The 19,740-nt window shown below is 50.2% G+C and overlaps 1 protein-coding gene across 1 annotated transcript; it reads left to right on the forward strand.

Annotated features, from left to right (window-relative positions):
• Positions 1-5,255: 5,255 nt before the first annotated feature.
• GCDH (glutaryl-CoA dehydrogenase) lies at positions 5,256-16,430 on the forward strand. Its single transcript, XM_056854972.1, has 10 exons — positions 5,256-5,370; positions 6,565-6,702; positions 7,591-7,653; positions 9,022-9,192; positions 10,051-10,180; positions 10,438-10,654; positions 12,468-12,571; positions 13,127-13,252; positions 14,341-14,501; positions 16,316-16,430. Exons 1-10 carry the CDS (start codon positions 5,265-5,267, stop codon positions 16,387-16,389), a joined length of 1,290 nt encoding a protein of 429 aa, XP_056710950.1. The 5' UTR covers positions 5,256-5,264; the 3' UTR covers positions 16,390-16,430.
• The last annotated feature ends 3,310 nt before the right edge of the window (positions 16,431-19,740 follow it).

The following is a 19,740-nucleotide window of genomic DNA, read 5'->3' on the forward strand; positions in this document are numbered from 1 at the left end:
TCTGCCCTCTATGCTGGGGTTGGCCTTGGGTGGACAGGAGACAATGCCGCTTTCCTCCATAGTTGGGCTGGCTGTTTTCGGAGCGAGGCAGATTACCAGCTTGCTCTGGGTCTCTATCAGGGAGCTTCAGAGCGCTCTGGCAGCCGGCTCCTGTTGCGATACTATGGTGGACCAAGGAGACAACTTTCTTCCGAGATAAAGCCCTGAATGAGAGACCTGGCCTGGCTTCAGCCCTACAAGCTTTGAGGAGAGAGCCATGGACAGGAACTGGAAATATAGCTGCTGTCTCCTGTCCAGTTTGCCCAAATTTCAACAAATCTCCGTCTCATTTATGGATCTGGGACTATTCGTGCGGCAGCTCCAACTTGTACAGGAGAATTTCTTTATTACAATATTTATATCGTGGCTCAAGCCGTCTTTACTAATTATAACTTAGGCACCAGACAGAATTTCTAAAATGTTAAAGATCAGCTCTGACTCATGCTGATATTTTCACTCCTGCGTATTTGGTGGGACTGCCCCATAGCCAAAAGTATTGGCCAGATATATTGTTGGGCTATTAGCCAAATTTTGACATATAAAGTGCCGTTAATTCGATTTGTTAATTCCATCTGGCCAGATGGGGGGAAAACTAGAAATCACACATGGTAATTTGAAAGTTGGCTTAAGACAAAAGCCCTGCTGGATCAGACCCAGGTCCATCAAGTCCAGCAGCCTGTTCACACTGTGGCCAACCTGGTGCCTCTAGGAAGCCCCCAAGCAAGACGCCGGCAGCAGCAGCATCCTGCCTGGGTTCCAAAGCACCTAACACAATAGGCCTGCTCCTCTGATCCTGGTGAGAACAGGTATGCATCATCACTAGTACCCATTTTGACATGTTGGTTCATCATATTGATGTGCAATATTACAATGTAGAGACAAGGGAAAAGAGAATTCTAGCGCAGGCTGCCCTTATTCAAAGAGGGAGATCTTTTTATTGTATGTTAGAATAGGGTAAAAGCAGCGAACATTAAATTGGAAACACTGCCATGTATATAGAGAGCTGGGTCAATATACTGAGCGTTAAGATATTAGCTTTTCTTTTTAATACTAAAGCGCTATGTATTTTGCATTTTCTATTTTATTGTATTTAATTTAAAAATATTTTTAAATACCCCACAGCCTGTTGCCACGGTCTACTCATTCCCAGCTTTTAAAAAGTTATCTATTTACTACTGATTTTTTTTTTTTAAGGCGAAAAGCTCCCCAGTTGCAGGGGTGGAAGGAAGGACGGAAGAGGCGCACCTCCCTCCCACATGGATCCTGGACACACTTTGAGGGCAATCTTCCTAGAAAGACTAGAGCAAAGCATGCTTGTGGGAAATAAAGCGAAGGCAGGGAAATACAGAAGGTGGATGCAGCAAACCCCCCTCCCCACCCCCATCTGCTGTAGTTTGGGGAGAATGCAGAGGTCTTCCACAGACCCATGGAGAAAAGGCCTCTGGGCCGCGGGGGTGGAAGGCTCCCTCCTTTCTGACTGGGCAGGGGGCTGGCTTGCACTACCCAAGGTAGCCCCATGTCGTCAGATCCTGGAAGCTAAGCAGGGTCAGCCAGGGTTGCTATGCAGAGGCAGGCAAACTACCTGTGTTCATCTCTTGCCTGGACCTGCAGAGCACAACCTGGCCCCATCCAGAGGTGGATCTACTGTGACACTAATGAAGCTGAAGCTTCAGGACCCCGAATCCCAGAGGGGACCCCTGAAGCCACTTTTTTTTTTAAATGAGTGAATTTCTCAACAAAACCAATGGGTGTTTTTCTAGTGATCGAATCATAAGCCAATGGGTTGAAGTACTTAACAGTGACCTTAGAACAGGCTCTCATAATACCCATTTCACATGGCCTCAAAACGTCCCTGTAATTCAGTGGTTCCCAACCTTTTTTTGACCAGGGACCACTAGGACTTTTTTGTTCGGTGCAGGGACCCCAAGGTTCAACATAAAAATTCCGGGGAATCTGAAAATAAACTTTAATCATAACTGTTAGTTAAACATTAAACTTAGAATAATATTTGAATATGGTTTTTTTTTATAATAGAGAACTTTTAATTGAAAAGATTGATTTATTATGGGTTTATAACTTTGTTTTGAGGACCTTAATTTAGTTCTCGTGGACCCCTGGGGGTCCGTGGACCCCCGGTTGGGAACCAGTGCTGTCATTGGCCAAAGGTCAACATTTCCTCGGGGGCTTGCAGTGCTCGGACCCCCAGCTGCATGGGGCTCACTGAGCTCACCGGAACCTATTCATTGCCTTCATTTTGGCAGCTGGGTCCTCAAATCCTTTGTTGGTGCCCATAGTTCTATGGTTTTATTTCGTCCCTGTCGGGCCCGTTTCCAAGGGCTCCAGCCCACCACCCTGTTCTCCACCATTTGGGCCCCGAGGTCCTTGCCAGGGGGGCCCTTGGCACCTTGTTGGAAGGGGCCCTATGGTTGCTGGTTGCGAAGGGCCCCCCGCAACCCTTCAAGCTCCAGGGCCCCCCAAATGTAGGTCCGCCACTGGCCCCATTCGTCAGATCTCAGAAGCGGAGGGGGGCTGGCGCTTGGATGGGAGACCCCCCCCCCCAAGAAGCCCAGGGGCCGCTATGCAGAGGCAGGAAAGGGCCAGCCACTTCTGCCCTTGGAAACCCCACGAGGGGTGGCCAGAAGCCTCTTCTGCAAACAGGGTTGCCAACCTCCAGGCACCAGCTGGAGATCTCCTGCTATTACAACTGGTCTCCAGCCGACGGAGGTCCGTTCCCTTGGGGGAAATGGCCGCTTTGGCCATTGGACCCTATGGCACTGGAGTCCCTCCCCTCCTCAGGCTCCGCCCCCAAAACCTCCCGCCGGTGGCGAAGAGGGACCCCCTGGCGACCCTCTCTGCAAAGCCGTCGCGGGCCCCAGCCGGCAAGGGAAAGACGACCCCGCGCCCCGCCAGCCAGCCAGCCCCCCCCCCCGGGGGTGCGGGGTGGGGGCAAGCCTTCCCTTGCACTTTGCACATGCCCAGGAACTGGCGCCCAAAGGGCGGCTCTGGAGCGCCGCGCTGGCTCCCAAAAGCCCAGCCCAGGTTGCGTCTCTGTCCAAAGCACCGCAGCCTCGGCTTTTGCAACGCCCCGCCCCCTCCCCTCCCCTCCCCTCCCTGCGGCTTTTGCAACGCCCCCTCCCCTCCCCTCCCTGCGGCTTTTGCAACGCCCCCTCCCCTCCCCTCCCCCAGCTTTTGCAATGCCCCTCCCCCCCGCGGCTTTTGCAATGCCCCTCCCCTCCCCGCGGCTTTTGCAACGCCCCCTCCCCTCCCCTCCCCCCCTGCCCCCCTCCCTGCGGCTTTTGCAACGCCCCCTCCCCCCTGCCCCCCTCCCTGCGGCTTTTGCAACGCCCCCTCCCCTCCCCCCCCCTCCCCTCCCCCCTGCCCCCCTCCCTGCGGCTTTTGCAACGCCCCCTCCCCTCCCCTCCCCTCCCCTCCTCTCCTCCCCCAGCTTTTGCAACTCCTCCCCCCCGGCTTTTGCAACGCCCCGCCCCCTCCCCTCCCCTCCCCTCCCTGCGGCTTTTGCAACGCCCCCTCCCCTCCCCCAGCTTTTGCAATGCCCCTCCCCCCCGCGGCTTTTGCAATGCCCCTCCCCTCCCCGCGGCTTTTGCAACGCCCCCTCCCCTCCCCTCCCCTCCCCTCCCCTCCCCCCTGCCCCCCTCCCTGCGGCTTTTGCAACGCCCCCTCCCCCCTGCCCCCCTCCCTGCGGCTTTTGCAACGCCCCCTCCCCTCCCCCCCCTCCCCCCCTCCCCCCCCTCCCCCCTCCCCTCCCCTCCCCCCTCCCTGCGGCTTTTGCAACGCCCCCTCCCCTCCCCTCCCCTCCCCTCCTCTCCTCCCCCAGCTTTTGCAACTCCTCCCCCCCGGCTTTTGCAACGCCCCCGCCCCCCCGCGGCCCCCGCCCCCTCCGCCGGCCAATGCGGGCCGAGCCCCGCCCTCCGCCCGGCCCCGGAAGGGGAGGGGAGGGGAGGGGTGTGTGGGGGGGTCGCCCTGCCCTCTGCGGGGTCGCCCGCTGGAGCCGACGACAGGGCAGGCCGAGACAGCCCGGACTGCAGAAGCCCCGCCGTCGCGGTAGGGGGGCGGGTTGGCTGGCTCGCTTGCAGGAGGAGGGGGGGGCGAGGGGGGCCAAGCCCCCCCCCGGGGGCTCACCCGATGGGGAGGGTGCCGGGGCTCCGCGGGGGCTCCGCTGGCTCCCAGCCATCCGCCGCACCCCCCCCCCGCCCCAAGGGGTCCTAAGGCGGCCTCCAGTGGGGCTGGGGGAGGGTCGCCAGCCTCCCGGGCCGAGCTGGAGACCCCCCGCTCTTACAGCTGACCTCCAGCCCGTAGGGATCAGCTCCCCGGGAGAACAAGGGCCGCTTGGGCCATTGGACTCTACGGCACTGCAGTCCCTCCCCAATCCCCGCCCTCCTCAGGCTCCACCCCAAAAACCTCCCGCCGGTGGCCAAGAGGGACCCCCTGGCGACCCTAGACCCGGGGGGGGGGGTCTCCCGCAGTATGCAATGGGGTCTCCAGGCTGCAGAGATCAGTTCCCCTGGAGAAAAGGGCCGCGCTGGAGGGAGGGGGGGGCTGCCCTGAACGGCGCCCCCTCCCATGGCTTCACCCTCCAAATCTCCAGGGATTTCCTGCCCAGGAGTTGGCAGGCCTGTCGGGTCCAGAGAGCCAGGCTTTGGCCACCTGAAGCAGAGGAGGTCTGACCCCCCCTTCCCATCTCAGAACAGGGCCCCCACCGCCAAATCTAGGCCCTGGCATGGAGTGGGTGGGAGGTTTGGCAAGCCCCCCACCCCCTCCCCTCGGGGTCATAGTTTGCTGTCTGCCCTTTTCACATGCAATGAATAATTCAGTGCAGCCAAATGATAGCAATGCATGCGCCCAGTTGAAAGCAGGGTTGCCCGCATGGTGGGGTGGTTAAGAGCAGCAGACTGTAATCTGGAGAACCAGGTTCGATGCCCCACTCCTCCACATGAAGCCTGCTGGGTGACCTTGAGCTACTCACAGCTCTCTTAGAACTCTCTCAGCCCCACCGACCGCACAAGGTGTCTGTTATGGGGAGGGAAAGGGGAGGTGATTGTAAGCCGCTTTGAGACTCCTTCAAGGTAGAAAAATGTGGGGTATAAAAACCAACTCTTCTTCTGTGGGGGCCAGGCTGGGTGGGCAGGGGAGGGGCCGGCTTGGCCCAGCCTGCCTTGGGAATGATTTCCTCTCCTTGAACTCTGGCCTTGCAGATCTCCCTTGCGATGGCCCTGAGAACCCCCACCCGGAGGCTCCTGCAGATCAGCCGTACTTGCATGCCAGGCCCCTGGGATGCCCGGGCACAGAGCACCAGCGCACCTGCCCCAAAAGGTACGTGGACAACTTTTGCTAAGTGTGTGTTTGTGTGGGAAAGGTGTGGGGAGGGCCTCTCTGTTAGAGCGATGGGGGTCGGAGTAGAACAAGAGAGAAGAAACTGCTCGCTTTTTGAAAACAGAGGACGTTTTGGGGTGCAGAAAGTCACCCTGTGGGGTTGGTGGTCGCCTCACCTCCTCTCAACACAGGAAGCTGCCTTTTGAACACATGAAGCCACCTTATCAAAGTCAGTCTTTTCTACTCAGGCCGGCAGCGGCTCTCCAGGGTCTGAGGCAGAGGCCTTTCCCATCACCTACTTGCCTAGTCCCTTTAACAGGAGAGGCCAGGGATTGAACCTGGGACCTTCTGCATGCCAGGCAGGTGCTCTACCACTTCGTCTGCTCTGACTGGCAGCTGCTCTTCGAAGTCTTTTGTGTCACCTGCTGCCTGATTCTTTTTTTTTTAACTGGCGCTTGAACCTGGACATTCTGCACACGATCAGATGCACTATCCCACTCTGCCAGGGCCCTGCCCCCTCCTCTCTGGGTATGACGTGTGAAGGGGGCACTTGGTTCGAAAGTTAGTTTGATGCCTTGAGGGCTGGGAGTGATGGAGCAGCCAAATGGGCAAAAGCATTGAGAAATGGTGTTTTTTGTCTTGTTTCTATTCCAGCAAACGAAGCAAAGTCCTCTGGGAAAACAGCCAAAGGTACGAATGTTTTTGCAGTAACCAGGAAGTGATGACTTTGGTTTAGACCTCTCAGCCCCACTTACTTCTCAAGGGGTCTGCTGTGGGGAAGGGAAGAGGATTGTAAGCTGCTTTGAGGCTCCTTAAGATAGAGAAAAGCAGGGCATAAAAACTCACTCTTCTCCATTTTTATCAGTTGAATCTGTCTCTTAAAATGAATGATTTTTTCATCCCCTTGAAAAACTGTGACCGAGAATTAAAGTTTGTCCCTTAACTGAGTGCATGCAACAGGAGGTTGCATTTCTGCAACGGTTTGAGTCCCCTGCCTGTCAGCGTGTAATCAGTGATATGCTCTGTGAAGTATGAAATGTTGACAATTTTGGACCTTTGGGTTTGTGCCGTATTGAGAGCTCTGTGTCACTCAAAGCCTTGCCCATTACTTGTGCCTCCTGGAGTGATGAGTGAAGTTCTGGGATGTATCCTCTTTACGTCAGGCTGGTTCTGACTTTGTTCTCTCACTCCCAGGTGCCCAGTTTGATTGGCAAGATGCCCTGCAGCTGGAGAGGCTCCTGACGCGGGAAGAAGTCATGATCCGGGACTCCTTCCGCACGTACTGCCAGGAAAAGCTGATGCCCAGGATCCTTATGGCCAATCGAAATGAAGGTATGTGGGTTTTTTTATTACTTACCGAGCACCTTTGACGTGGTACATTGCCCCAGGCAGACTGATGCAGAATTCTGGTCCCTCCTTAGAAGGGCAGATTCTCTGAGAGACTTCTTGAAGCCCTAATCAGCTGTGATGCTTTGCACGTGCCAATTTACGGGCCCTTGGAATCATCGCACCTCTCTGTTGCGATGTAGACTTGCCACCATGGAGCCGAGAGGGTGAAGCACAACACTCCCTGTCTGCTTTCACCTCCTCGGTGCGTAGTCGGCAGCCCAGAGATTTCAATTCCCCACTGTCTGGCTCTTCCCCTAGTCTCTGGTGCTGGGGGTGGGTGGGGGCTGGGGGCATCCTGCTTTTGCCTCTGAAGTTTCTGCTCCCTGTGTCATCTGCCCCCCTCCCAAGAGCAGCCCAGAACCCACCAATGACATAAGAACATAAGGAAAGCCCTGCTGGATCAGACCCAGGCCCATCACGTCCAGCAGTCTGTTCACACAGTGGCCAACCAGGTGCCTCTAGGAAGCCCACAAGCAAGACGCCTGCAGCAGTGTTTTCCTGCCTGCGTTCCACAGCACCTCATATAATGTGCATGCTCCTCTGATCTTGGAGAGAACAGGTATGCATCATGACTAGTATCCATTTTGACTAGTAGCCATGGATAGCCCTCTCCTCCATGAACATGTCCACTCCCCTCTTAAAGCCTTCCAAGTTGGCAGCCATCACCACAGCCTCGTGGCTGCAGAGGACCCACATAGCTACAAATCCCCATGAAAAGCCAGAGTCTCTGGCTTGGGATGCGTGGGCAGGAGCAGCCGTCTGTCACAGTAGCTTCTGTGCATCACAGTCTTGTTAACGTACATTCCCTCACCCCTTTCCATCTCTCTGCAGTCTTCCACCGGGAAATTGTGTCTGAAATGGGGGCGCTGGGCGTCCTAGGTGCCACCATCAAAGGTAATGCACTCCTCCTCCTCCTTCTTCCTCTGGCAGTGAGCAGGCCTGCTGTGTCGCTGGTCAGAAGCACGCGGAAAGAAGTGGAAGCATCCCTCGGAGAAACTTGCGTGCTTCTAGGGGTGGAAGGTTCACAGTTCAAAGTCCCGCCTTTTTTTGTGAGCTTCTACACAGTTTTCTGGAGAAGTGATTAATAAATAACTTAAATGTGTTGACTGTACTATGAAGAAAATAATTTAGGAATATTTTGTAAGTGTTCTGATACGTTGCTGAGCTGTGTATTTTGTTACTGCTAGCTTGCGTCTCTGCTCACGACCTGAGTTCGATCCCGACTGAAGTCGGTTTCAGGTAGCCGGCTCAAGGTTGACTCAGCCTTCCATCCTTCTGAGGTCGGTAAAATGAGCACCCAGATTGCTGGGGGTAAAGGGAAGATGACTGGGGAAGGCACTGGCAAACCACCCCGTAAACAAAGTCTGCCTAGGAAACTTCGGGATGTGACATAACCCCATGGGTCAGTAATGACCCGGTCCTTGCATAGGGGACTACCTTTACCTTTTTAACTTGCGTCTCTGTTCGTTTAGTGAATTTAGGGGCTTGGTATTACCTAGAATCATAGAGTTGGGAGGGACCACCAGTGTTATCTAGTCCAACCTCCTGCACAATGCAGGAAATTCACAACTACCTCCCCCCAACACCCCCTCAGTGACCCCTACTCCATGAAGATGGCCCAGATGCCCTCCCTCTCATGATCTGCCTAAGGTCATAGAAACAGCATTGCTGATGGCCATCTAGCCTCTGCTTAAAAACCTCGAGGGAAGGAGAGCTCACCACCTCCTGAGGAAGCCAGTTCCACTGAGGAACCGCTCTAACTGTTAGAAAATTCTTCCTAATGTCTAGACGGAAACTCCTTTGGTTTAATTTAATTTTTGCATCTTTTGTGCAATGTGACAACTTTTAAGCTACCTTGGCTTCTATTGAAGGACACAGTCAAAATAATAATAAGCAAGGCTGTGAGGTTCATGGCATAGTGGTAATGGTTGGCTCACATTTGGGGTGATGGTGCTATTTGGGGTTTTTAACCGAGCTCTGAAATATTTCTCTGTTTAATTCTAAGAATTGGCTGAAGCTGTAACAGTTGCTTTTACGATGCTTGCGTGGTTTTTAAAATATGTGACTCCATAGCTTTTGGGGGGATGCTATTCTAAAGTGCATTGATAAGAGACGTGTTCACAATCATTGTTCTTTGGTGCGATGTTCAACATGATTAACTTGCCCAGTTAGATTTTTGGGAGAAGTTAAGAGGGGTCTGTTGAATTGTACCGGGATGGGTTCGAGTTACAGATGTTGAGCGTCGTCTTTCATTTCTCATAGGTTATGGCTGTGCAGGCACAACCTACGTAGCGTACGGGCTCCTGGCAAGGGAGATCGAGAGAGTGGACAGCGGCTATCGCTCAGTCATGAGCGTTCAGTCGTCTTTGGTGATGCACCCGATTTATGCCTATGGGACAGAGGAGCAGAAGCAGAAATATTTGCCACGCTTGGGTGAGCGGAGGGGTTTGGGGAGCTGGGCCAAAGGGGCGGGGGGTGTAATTGCTACCCTGGGTGGGGTCTGACTCTGTAGTGCCATCGTGGTTTGTTTTTTACAGATCCACTTTTTTTCTGTCTGGCATCCAGGATCAGAGAGAAGTTTTTGTCCGGTAGTACCTTAGAGCCCAGCAAGATTTGGGGGTTATGAACTTTCACGAGTCAAAGCTCCCTTAATCAGATCAGTTACCTGACGAAGGGAGCTTTGACTCGCAAAAGCTCACACCCCCAAAATCTTGTTAGTCTTTAAAGTGCGGCTGGACTCGAATCTAGTTGTTCTACTGCAAACAAACAATATATTTTTTTTGGGGGTGCGCTTTTTATTCCCTGGCTGTTACTGTTCTAGACCACCAGCAACCCCTGTCCTTCCCGGACCTAGCACAGCCACTCTTAACGTTATATTATGTTGATTTTTCATTTCTTCCACTCTTCCTTGTCTGTCATGCCATAATGTCCAAGTCATTAACAGTCTCTTTCTTTCTTCTTTCGCTCAGGCTGTTCCCCAGTTTCCTTTCCTCTTTCTTATTGCTTTTGACTGTGTATTTCTTCTGTTCTTTAAGTACCGTAGCTAAAGGCCCCTAACGTTTCTATTGAGAAATGGCGTTCCAAGGATGCCTGACACTTGGGGAGACAGTAAACTGTCGTCAAGAGCTTGGGGGAAAGCCAGCGTGGTTCTCAGACTCCTGGAGGCCCTGGGGGGAAAAGATCCAATCGCGAGAGAGAGAGACCTTGGGAAGGATTTGGCTGGACTGGGAAGGAAGACAGGGCAGGGGGGGGGGGCAGTGGTAGCTGACCCTCTTGTCTTTCTCCTCACAGCAAAGGGAGAATTGCTGGGCTGTTTCGGGCTCACAGAGCCCAACCATGGGAGTGATCCTGGTGGCATGGAGACCCGGGCCCAATACAATCCCTCCAGCAGGACCTACACACTCAATGGCACCAAGACTTGGTGAGATCCCGCTGCAGAAGTGGGTGGGGAGGAGCCCCAGAGCGGGCGACAGTAGGAGGCTAAATTTGGGAAGGCGGCATCAGATAGATGCTGGGAAATGCTCCTCTGCTGTCTTTGGCCAGGAACTTGTTTCCCGAATAGTCCCACTTCAGCTGCTGAGGCGAGGCTTAACTCACCAGAATCTTCCGTTTCTGTTAGGGCTATTTGGGGCGGGGGAGGTATTCCAGGCCCCTGACACCTGCTGCCTTTTCTCTCAGGATCACAAATTCTCCGGAGGCTGACCTATTTGTGGTGTGGGCCGTGTGTGAGGATGGCAAAGTGCGGGGCTTCCTCTTGGAACGTGGCATGATAGGGCTCTCCACTCCGAAGATCGAGGGCAAATTTTCACTGCGAGCTTCCGTCACAGGGATGATCATTATGGAGGACGTGGAGGTCCCTGAAGAGAACCTGCTGCCCCATGTCTCTGGACTCGCTGTAAGATCCCTCCCGTCATACGTGGTTGGATCCTGCCTGGTATTCAAGGGCACGATGGCGGCATTCAATATGTGCTAGTTTCCTGGGGGTGGATGGAAGGCAGTAATCTCAGACCATTAACCGTTGCTCCACCTTAGTTGGAGCGTGAGAATCTCATCACAAGTGTAAATTATACTTGATCCTTAGCAGTTCAAATGTTAAACAAACTTAGGTGACTAGCCCATGAGATTTACACCAGCGTGGTGTAGTGGTTAAAAGCTGTGTTTTGGAGCGGTGGAGTCTGATCTGGAGAACTGGGTTTGATTCCCCACTCCTCCACAAGAGCGGTGGAGGCTAATCTGGTGAACTGGATTTGTTTCTCCGCTCCTACACACGAAGCCAGCTGGATGACCTTGGGTCAGTCACACTCTCTCAGCCTCACCTACCTCCCAGGGTGTCTGTTGAGGGGAGGGGGAAGGTAATTGTAAGCCGGTTTGAGTCTTCCTTAAGTGGTAGAGAAAGTCGGCATGTAAGAACCAACTCTTCTTCTTTTTCATTATGTCTCATTCTGAGCTGGGCCTGAGAGTGTGGATAAAAAATCCACACAATGGGGCCAGGGATAGATATGGGGAGTTTTTCTACAGGCCTGGGTTTGCAAAAAAATATAAAATGTGAAAGAAATCCAAAATATTGTAGATGTTTTTTAAAAAGGGATCATAGAGGCAACGTTTACTTCTGTGAGAGAAGAATGCCACCAAGCTCTTCTGAGATCTCAGGAGCCATTTTGGGGCAACACCCAGCCAGCATTGCTGATGATTAGCAACTTCCATTAGTGTTGGTGGGGAGATTGAAAAAAGTAAAAGATGGTAGGATGGTAAAGCTGGAGGCCTGGGAGCAAAAAGGGAAATGAAAAAAAGCTGAAGGTGGGGGAGCAGATCAGAAAAAAATTGGGAGGGGAGAGAGAATATGCCAGGGGAGAAACAGAACAAGGAACGTGGGTGAGTTGGAGAGAAGGGAAGGGAAGAAGAAGAAGAAGAGCTGGTTTTCATCTGCCGACTTTCTCTACCACTTAAGGGAGACTCAAACTGGCTTACAATCACCTTCCCTTCCCCTCCCCACAACAGACACCCTGTGAGATAGGTGGGGCTGAGAGAGCTCTAAGAGACCTGTGACTAGCCCAAGGTCACCCCAGCTGGCTTCTTGTGGAGGAGTGGGGAAACAAATCCAGTTCACCAGATTAGCCTCTGCCACTCATGTGGAGGAGCTGGGAATCAAACCCGGTTCTCCAGATATGAGTCCACCACTCCAAACCTCGGCTTTTTACTACACCACGCTGGCTGTCCTACGCCACGCTGGCTGGGTCAATAAGACCCCCTCCACTGTGAGTTATACAATAGAATTTGGTGAGGGTGATTTTAGACATTATAAAGTAATTCCTGCAACTCATCTTTTATTGATCCATTGATGAATAAAAGAGACTTCTTACTTTTAAAAAGCAGGCTGGCATGTTATGGATATCATGATGTGTGATGTACCTTTTACCAGAGAGCCAGTGGTTCTGCACCCTCTTAAGGAGTGAATGCTGTTGTTTTTAGATGAGGTTTGAAACATGCACCCAGTTGTATCAGCAGACCCCAACATCTACCTTTCTGTTGATGGGCAGCCCATGTTTCCTGTCCTCTGGATTGTAGGCAGGAAAATCAGTTCAAGTTCCATTGTGAAAACAAGCAAATATGACAGACCTTTTGGAAGAACCCTTTGTAGTGAGTCAGAGAGGGGCCCTTGTCAGACGGAAATGGAGGAACACAATTAGGGTGTTGTCTTCTTCCTGCAGGGTCCCTTTGGGTGCTTGAACAACGCTCGCTACGGGATCTCCTGGGGAGCGCTGGGAGCTGCTGAGTTCTGCATGCAGACAGCCAGGCAGTACACCTTGGACAGGTAATATCCTGAGAAGTGTGGGGAAATTGGGTTTCTGGGTGAGTTCTTACGAGAGATCAGGGGCAAAGGTACAATGATAATATATCCTGGCTCTTTTCTGCTGCTAGTGACAGACTAATACAGTTTTGTGATTTATTCCTTACTGTGAGCCGTGTGCACCACTTCCTAATAAAGGACTCACAACAACCAGTGTTTTGGGTTGCAGAAACTTTACGGATTACTAATCAACATATCAGTTATTAGTAATTTTGTCATTTATGTAAATGGGCTTTCTTATGTTGACCCTTTGTTGATCTCTTGCTGTAAATTCTAAGAGTCTGGTTCTTTAATTATAAAAGGTTGCTGACCACTGGCTTAGATCCCATAACTGTACTGAGAGGCAGAGGTTCAGTAGCAAAGATTAGAGAAGACTTCTCCTTTCTAACAATTCATGTGCCGCTGAATGCGAGTTTTGTGGGTTCAGCTGAACACACCAATTGCATGATACAATTCAGTTGGTTTAATTGTACAAGGGACTAAGCCGTCTTCTCCCACCAACCGATGGTTGTCTCCCAGGATCCAGTTTAAGGTTCCCCTGGCAAGAAACCAACTGATCCAGAAGAAACTGGCTGACATGCTTACAGAGATCACTCTTGGTTTGCACGCTTGCCTCCAGCTGGGCCGTCTGAAAGATGAAGACAAGTATGTACATTTGTGGAAAAGTAGGTGGCTTCATGAATTAGTATTAGTCCAGGGCCCTGGGATTCCACACAGGGCTGACGGCTTTGCCCTTCTAAGCATACCAGTGGACCTAGATCACAGGGGTCTGGCTGACTGGGGGGGGCGGGGGCGGGGGCGGGGGCGGGGAGGAAGAGAATGGCTGATGAGTTGGTAATTGGTTCAGGGTCCATGTTTCCATTTCAACACATGTACCTAATGTACAAAAGCCCTTCCCTCTGTCATTCTGGAGGGAGTGATGTGGGAATGGAAGTGGCTGTGTCATGTGGTGGTAGAATTAAATGCATTACTTCAGAGTATATACAGGGAATCACATTTTTAATGCTGCTTAGTTTTGAGGTTTTGTGCCTGTGGACACCATGGCATTTGCCCACACTTTTCCTGGCACCGCCAAGTGTTTCTAGAAAGTGAATGGAGACAGATGAGTCTTTGCCAAGCAGAGCACCTCCTGTGGCAGCTATTTTGTGGCTGTGTGCCCACCACCCTGTGTCAGAATTCCAAATGTGTCCGCAGGCTCAAAAAGGTTGAGGAGCCCTGCTCTAGTTTTTTTAACTGCAGAGAAGTGTGTTTTTTTAATGAGAAGGAGAATTCCAAAAAAACATTTCTCATCTGCAGCCTGATGTGGTACAGTCCGCTCTCATAGAATCATAGACTTGGAGGGACCACCAAGGTCATTTAGTCCAACCCTCTGCACAATGCAGGAAACTCACAACTAACTCACACACACACACCCAGTGACCCCGACTCCATGCCCAGAAGATGGCCAAGATGCCCTCCCTCTCATGATCTGCCTAAGGTCAAAGAATCAGCATTGCTGACAGATGGCCATCCAGCCTCTGCTTCAAAACCTCCAGGGAAGGAGAGCTCGCCACCTCCCAAAGAATACCTGTTCCACTAAGGAACCGCTCTGTTAGAAAATTCTGTCTAATCCTCTCTGCCACAACGTTTTGCTGCATGGGTAGATCAGGCCACAAACCTTGTCTGTAATAAGAATGTGCAATGTGCTCTCTTCTCTATCCTGCTATGCTCTGGCGTCTGTCCTGTGCCCCCAGGGCCACCCCTGAGATGATTTCCATGTTGAAGCGCAATTCCTGTGGGAAGGCCCTGGAGATCGCCCGACACGCACGGGACATACTGGGAGGCAACGGCATTGCGGACGAGTACCACGTGATTAGACACGTTATGAACCTGGAGGCCGTCAACACATACGAAGGTAGAAGGGTTTTGTGGGTTCCTCTTGGCAGTGGGGTTGTTTCAGTGACTGATGTTTCAGAGCTGGACTAAAAGATCTGGGCCTCCTGCTTCTTGGATAGCATTTCCAAATAAGATTCCCCCGGCCACCTCTTTTTAAACCTTTCCCAGCACTGTTAAGTACAGTGCCTATCTTGGTGCATTTGGAGTGTGAAAGGCAGGGTAGGAAAATAATTTGATATGGTAAGGATTTTGAACACTGGAAGGCACAAAAAATAATTTTATTATCCCAGGGAAAGTTCCTATGGAATACTTCACCATCTTCTAGATATTTTACAAGCATTTCCTTTGTAGTCTGCTAACAAGGTGTTCGTAAGCAGTAATCCAAAATAACCATTCTGTTGGCACATATGAAACCTTCTATCAGCCTTTAGAGAGCTCTCCAAGAAGCCTGTCTTTCTGCTTCAGCTCGGGCTCTGTATCTTTGTCAATATGTTTTCCCTCCATTTTGCAATTTTGAACTCCTGAGTTGTGAAAGAAAAGATCCCCATGGCACAGAGTGGTAAGCTGCAGTCCAAGCTCTGCTCACGACCTGAGTTTGATCATGACGGAAGTCGGTTTCAGGTAGCCAGCTCAAGGTTGACTCAGCCTTCCATCCTTCCGAGGTCGGTAAAATGAGTACCCAGCTTGTTGGGGGTAAAGTGTAGACGACTGGGGAAGGCAGTGGCAAACCACCCCATAAACATAGTCTGCCTAGTAAACATCGGGATGTGACATCACTCCATGGGTCAGTAATGACCTGGTGCTTGCACAGCGGACTACCTTTACAATTTTTAAGTTGTAAAAGACCTCTGATTATGTCTGACAAAGAGAGCTTTGACTCTTGTAGGCCCTTTACCCTGAAAGTCTTGTTGGTCTCAAAGGTGCTACTGAAGTCAAATAGAGCTCTCTGATTACATCATGTGCTTTAACTACTGGAGAATTTAATCTAGAGCAGTGGTTCCCAAAGTGGGCAGTACCACCCCCTGGGAGGAGGTGGGATTACCTAGGGGGGGTACTAAGAGGGCAGCAGGGGGGCGCTAGAGGCGGGCCCCTTCAACTGTGTTGTTCACTAATTTACACTAGATCAAGCTATGGCACCATGCTGGCAAATTTGGTGGAAACTATCAGAATTTTTCCCCAGACTTTGAAGAGCTGGTACCACTGGATTAAGTTCATCAGTTTTGTTGAGTAAAACAGAGTTGCACTTACCTGTAACTGCTGTTCATTGATGTCTTTGGTGCAGACACACATGTGGGACTGCGCCTGCGCGCAGGCCTGCCACCGGGAAAAAAACTTTATTAGCCTCAAACCTCAGATCGGGGATGCCCCTCCCAGCTACAGGCGGGGCCGGCCTTCGCGCCGGAATCGCCCGCATGCTGCTGAATTGTCCCCTTCCCTCCTCAGTTCCTTTTTTGCCGCCACCAAGCAACAGCTTTCCGCCTTACCTCAGCCTTAAATTTCAGTTTAAAAGTTTTAATTTAATTTTGAATAGATGTGCAATTAATTGTTACTGTTTTGAAATTTTATTGTTGTTACCTTCTTTAGTGAGCCATGCAAACCCCTATTTTGAATAATGCTTTTTATAGGATAGGGTAGGGGGCGCTGGGGTTGAGTTTGTGGAACCAAGGGGGGGGGGCGGTGGCGCAAAAAGTTTGGGAACCACTGATCTTGAGTCTGTTTCCCCACCCCTGTTCTGCAAGCTACTTCCTTCTTTAGCCCCATTGGCTATGGCTGAGATGGGAAAGAAATGTATTTGTAACGAGGAATTCCTCTCCCCTTGTTTTTTGCTCACAGGTACCCACGATATCCACGCGCTCATCTTAGGAAGGGCCATCACTGGACTTCAAGCTTTCACTGTTGGAAAATGAATGCATTTCTCTAGGACGCATCTTTGCCACCCTGAGAAGGGATCATCGGTGGAGGCTGTGATGCCACAACGGTCTTAAAAATGGAGCTTGACTGCTTCTGATGCTCACCAGACTCTGAAGGAATGTCTTTCTTCAGCTCAGCTCATTTTTATTTTTGTAATTGATTCAAAATTTGATATGCAAGGCAAACACCTGAGAATTCTCGATTCGTTGCCAGAAGGTGCAGAGAGCAAGTTGCAAGAGCCTGCCCGGAGGTCAAAGAAACAAACTGTTATTGGGGAAGGGAACAGCAAGCCAGGCAGGGTATGGGTTGAGGGGGCGCCCAGTTTCAGAACTGGAAAACTGTCAGGGAATTAGTTGTGGTAAATAACTGGTACCCTTTAACCCTTTGCAGTTAAATATTAGAACACCATGTTGCCAAGTGATCCAACCAACCACTGCGGGCCTCAATGAGGATCATTTACCATGTAAAGATTTTGGAAAGTTCCAGGACTTCAGTCTCGCGTGTACAATTGAACAGAAGCACTACGGCTACACTTGAACGCTTGCTGCTGAAAATCAAAACTTACTGCCTAGCTCTGATGTCATTGTGGGACCTCAGAATAAGCGATTGTTACAGTGCCTCATTATTAAAGAAGCGCTATGAATCTTTTCTGCTGTTTGACTATCTACAAATTTGATGGAGCGTAGGGCAGTTTTGCACTTATAAATCTCATGTCCCCCTTTTTTTAAAGAATAAACTGAATTTGAGGACTTTTGCATCGCAGGCGTAGTTATGTTCTAGAGAGAGTAGTTGAAAATACTGGCATGCAGATAAGAAGGCAGGAAGACCAGAACCAGCCTCAAGCTGTACTCATGCTGTTCTGGGGACTGTGGCTCTTGTCCTATTCCATGTGTACCAAGAGTCCAAGCATCTCCCCCATTTCTTTTTTGGTTGCCAAGCATCAACCACTGAAAGTATCTATCTGAGGGCAAAAGCTGCAGGCTTTTGTCATTTTGGTTTTTTTTTAAGCCCCTCAATGTATATTTTTTAAAGATTTCAGATTTTCCTGCAAACCTGGGTGTTTTTTTCCAGGTTTGTAGAAAGACACACATGAATCTGCCTTATACTGAATCAGATTCTTGGTCCATCAAAGTCAGTATTGTCTACTCACCAGCAGCAGCTCTCCAGGGTCTCAGGCAGAGGTCTTTCGCATCACCTACTTGCCTGGCTCCTTTAACTGGAGTTACCAGGAATTGAACCTCGGACCTTCTGCATGCCAAGCAGATGCTCTGCCTCCCAGCCACAGTCCCGCCCTGTCTTGTCTGTTCATGGTCCCAGTCTCTGGATTGAAGAATCCACAGATATGGACGTGCAGAAAATTAGATATATTAATAGGTATGTTTGTGTGCTTTTGTATAATTATTTTGATAGGACAATGGGTATGTGATAGCATTTGGTAGTTGACATGTTTCATGCTTGTGAAAATCAAAATACTCAAAATGCCTAAATCTTTTTTTTATTATTAGGGTAAACTTTCACACTCAAATACAAGTTTGAAATTTCATATTCAAAATATGAAAAAGTTTAAAAGGTTTATCACATTTCAAATATTTGTGAATATTCATTTCAACTCAAAATGATCGCACTGCATGTTACATGAGTTGGATCAGCTGTCTTTGTCACTGAGGTCTCTCCCCACTCTTGACTGTGGCTGTTCCAGTTCACTTGGGAGACTAACAACCCTAAGTCTTCATCTCGTCATACCTCGGTGGCAACAGTAAAGTCAGTGGCCTCATTCATCTTTGCTGAGGGGGTACTATTTTTGGCATCACCCCTGGACCAACGGCATCCCCAAACCTCCAGGAATTGCTATCAAAAGGGTTACCCAGCTGGGCCATAGTGTGCCACCACCAGTTCGGGGAATCATGTAATCCTGCCCACCTTTACTGACTATCCTGAAAAGCTGAGTGAGTCCGGTGGTCTCACAAGAGCCTGTGACCGTGCTGTGTCCCAGTCAATATGTTTTCCAGTCGTTTGTGTTTGAGCTACTTGTTGCATAGAGCCATGGCACTTTTACCCCAGTGACCGTAGTAGCTCTTTTGTATAGAAACTACAGCAAGGAGCCTCACACAAAAATAATTGAAGTTTATGCTATAAGAAGTTAGCTTAGACATTTTACAAACAAAGAATAACAAACATGCCCTCAAAATACTGTTAGGGGCTACATGTCAATAGATGACTTGGGAAGTCTGGTACAGCTTTGTTTCCCCCCTAACAGCTTTAGGTGTGTTTTTAATTTGCTTACCAAAACATGGATTCAGTTTTTCTCCTGCTTCAATAAATCCTTCACATCTGCTTACTTCTCTCTCTCTGTCTCTCTCATTGCAATCACAATTCAGATTAAACACACAGGTCTTTATACAGCATCTCCACAGTGTGAGACACCTGCCTGAGCTCTGTTTCAATTTGTTTGATCCTTCCCATGATGTCAGAAAATTCTTGAACCTTATCCTGAATGAGCTTGTTGTTCTGATCATAAACAAGAAACACCCTTTCCTCCAGTTTCTCTGCCAAAGCTGAAACCTTTTGGGGAGAAAGAGAAACTCTTCAGGAATTAAAAGGGTTAAGTAATCTTCAAAAATTATGGAACAATACAATTTAGAGAGTGTGTGTATGTGTAGAGGGGGGTTAAATACCTTTTAAAAAGTAGCACACACATTCTGATATTCAGGTTTGGCTGAAGTATTGCGTTGTGAACTTCAGGGTAGGGGCAGGGGATAAATAGAAAGGGACACAGGAACAATGAAAGGGACAGCGTGGACAAATGGGATCAGATCTTGATTGTGGGCTTCCTAGTGGCACCTGGTTGGCCACTGTGTGAACAGACTGCTGGACTTGATGGACCTTGGTCTGATCCAGCATGGCTTTTCTTATGTTCTTAACAAGGTGGCTGAGAGCTAGTATGATAAGATGCAGATGTGGGGCTGGAGAGATGGGAAGACATGGGTATATTGTGCACATTGATGCTGTGAGGATCAAGAGAATTAGCAGTGTGAATAACATCTTCCTAAGCCCACTGACGTCACAGAATCCTAAGCAGGATTCAAAGGCAATGGGCAGAGAGGGGTGTAACTGCTTGCACTAGAGAAGTGTCAGTGGATGTAAGATGAGAGGTTTGGGGAGCAGGGGTGACATACTGAGTGAGAGAAAGGACAGTGTAAATTGCATGGAGAGTGGGAAGGGAACAACTTGGGGTCATGGGGATGGAGAAGGAGGTTTTCAGGATAGAAAACAGGAAGCCCAGAACTGTTCACACAGAGCATTTGATATCTAGGGATAAACTAAATTCTTTAACCTTATTTAATTTT

Source organism: Euleptes europaea, chromosome 1 (genome assembly GCF_029931775.1).
Source record: "Euleptes europaea isolate rEulEur1 chromosome 1, rEulEur1.hap1, whole genome shotgun sequence".
In the NCBI taxonomy this organism is placed as follows: Eukaryota; Metazoa; Chordata; class Lepidosauria; order Squamata; family Sphaerodactylidae; genus Euleptes; species Euleptes europaea.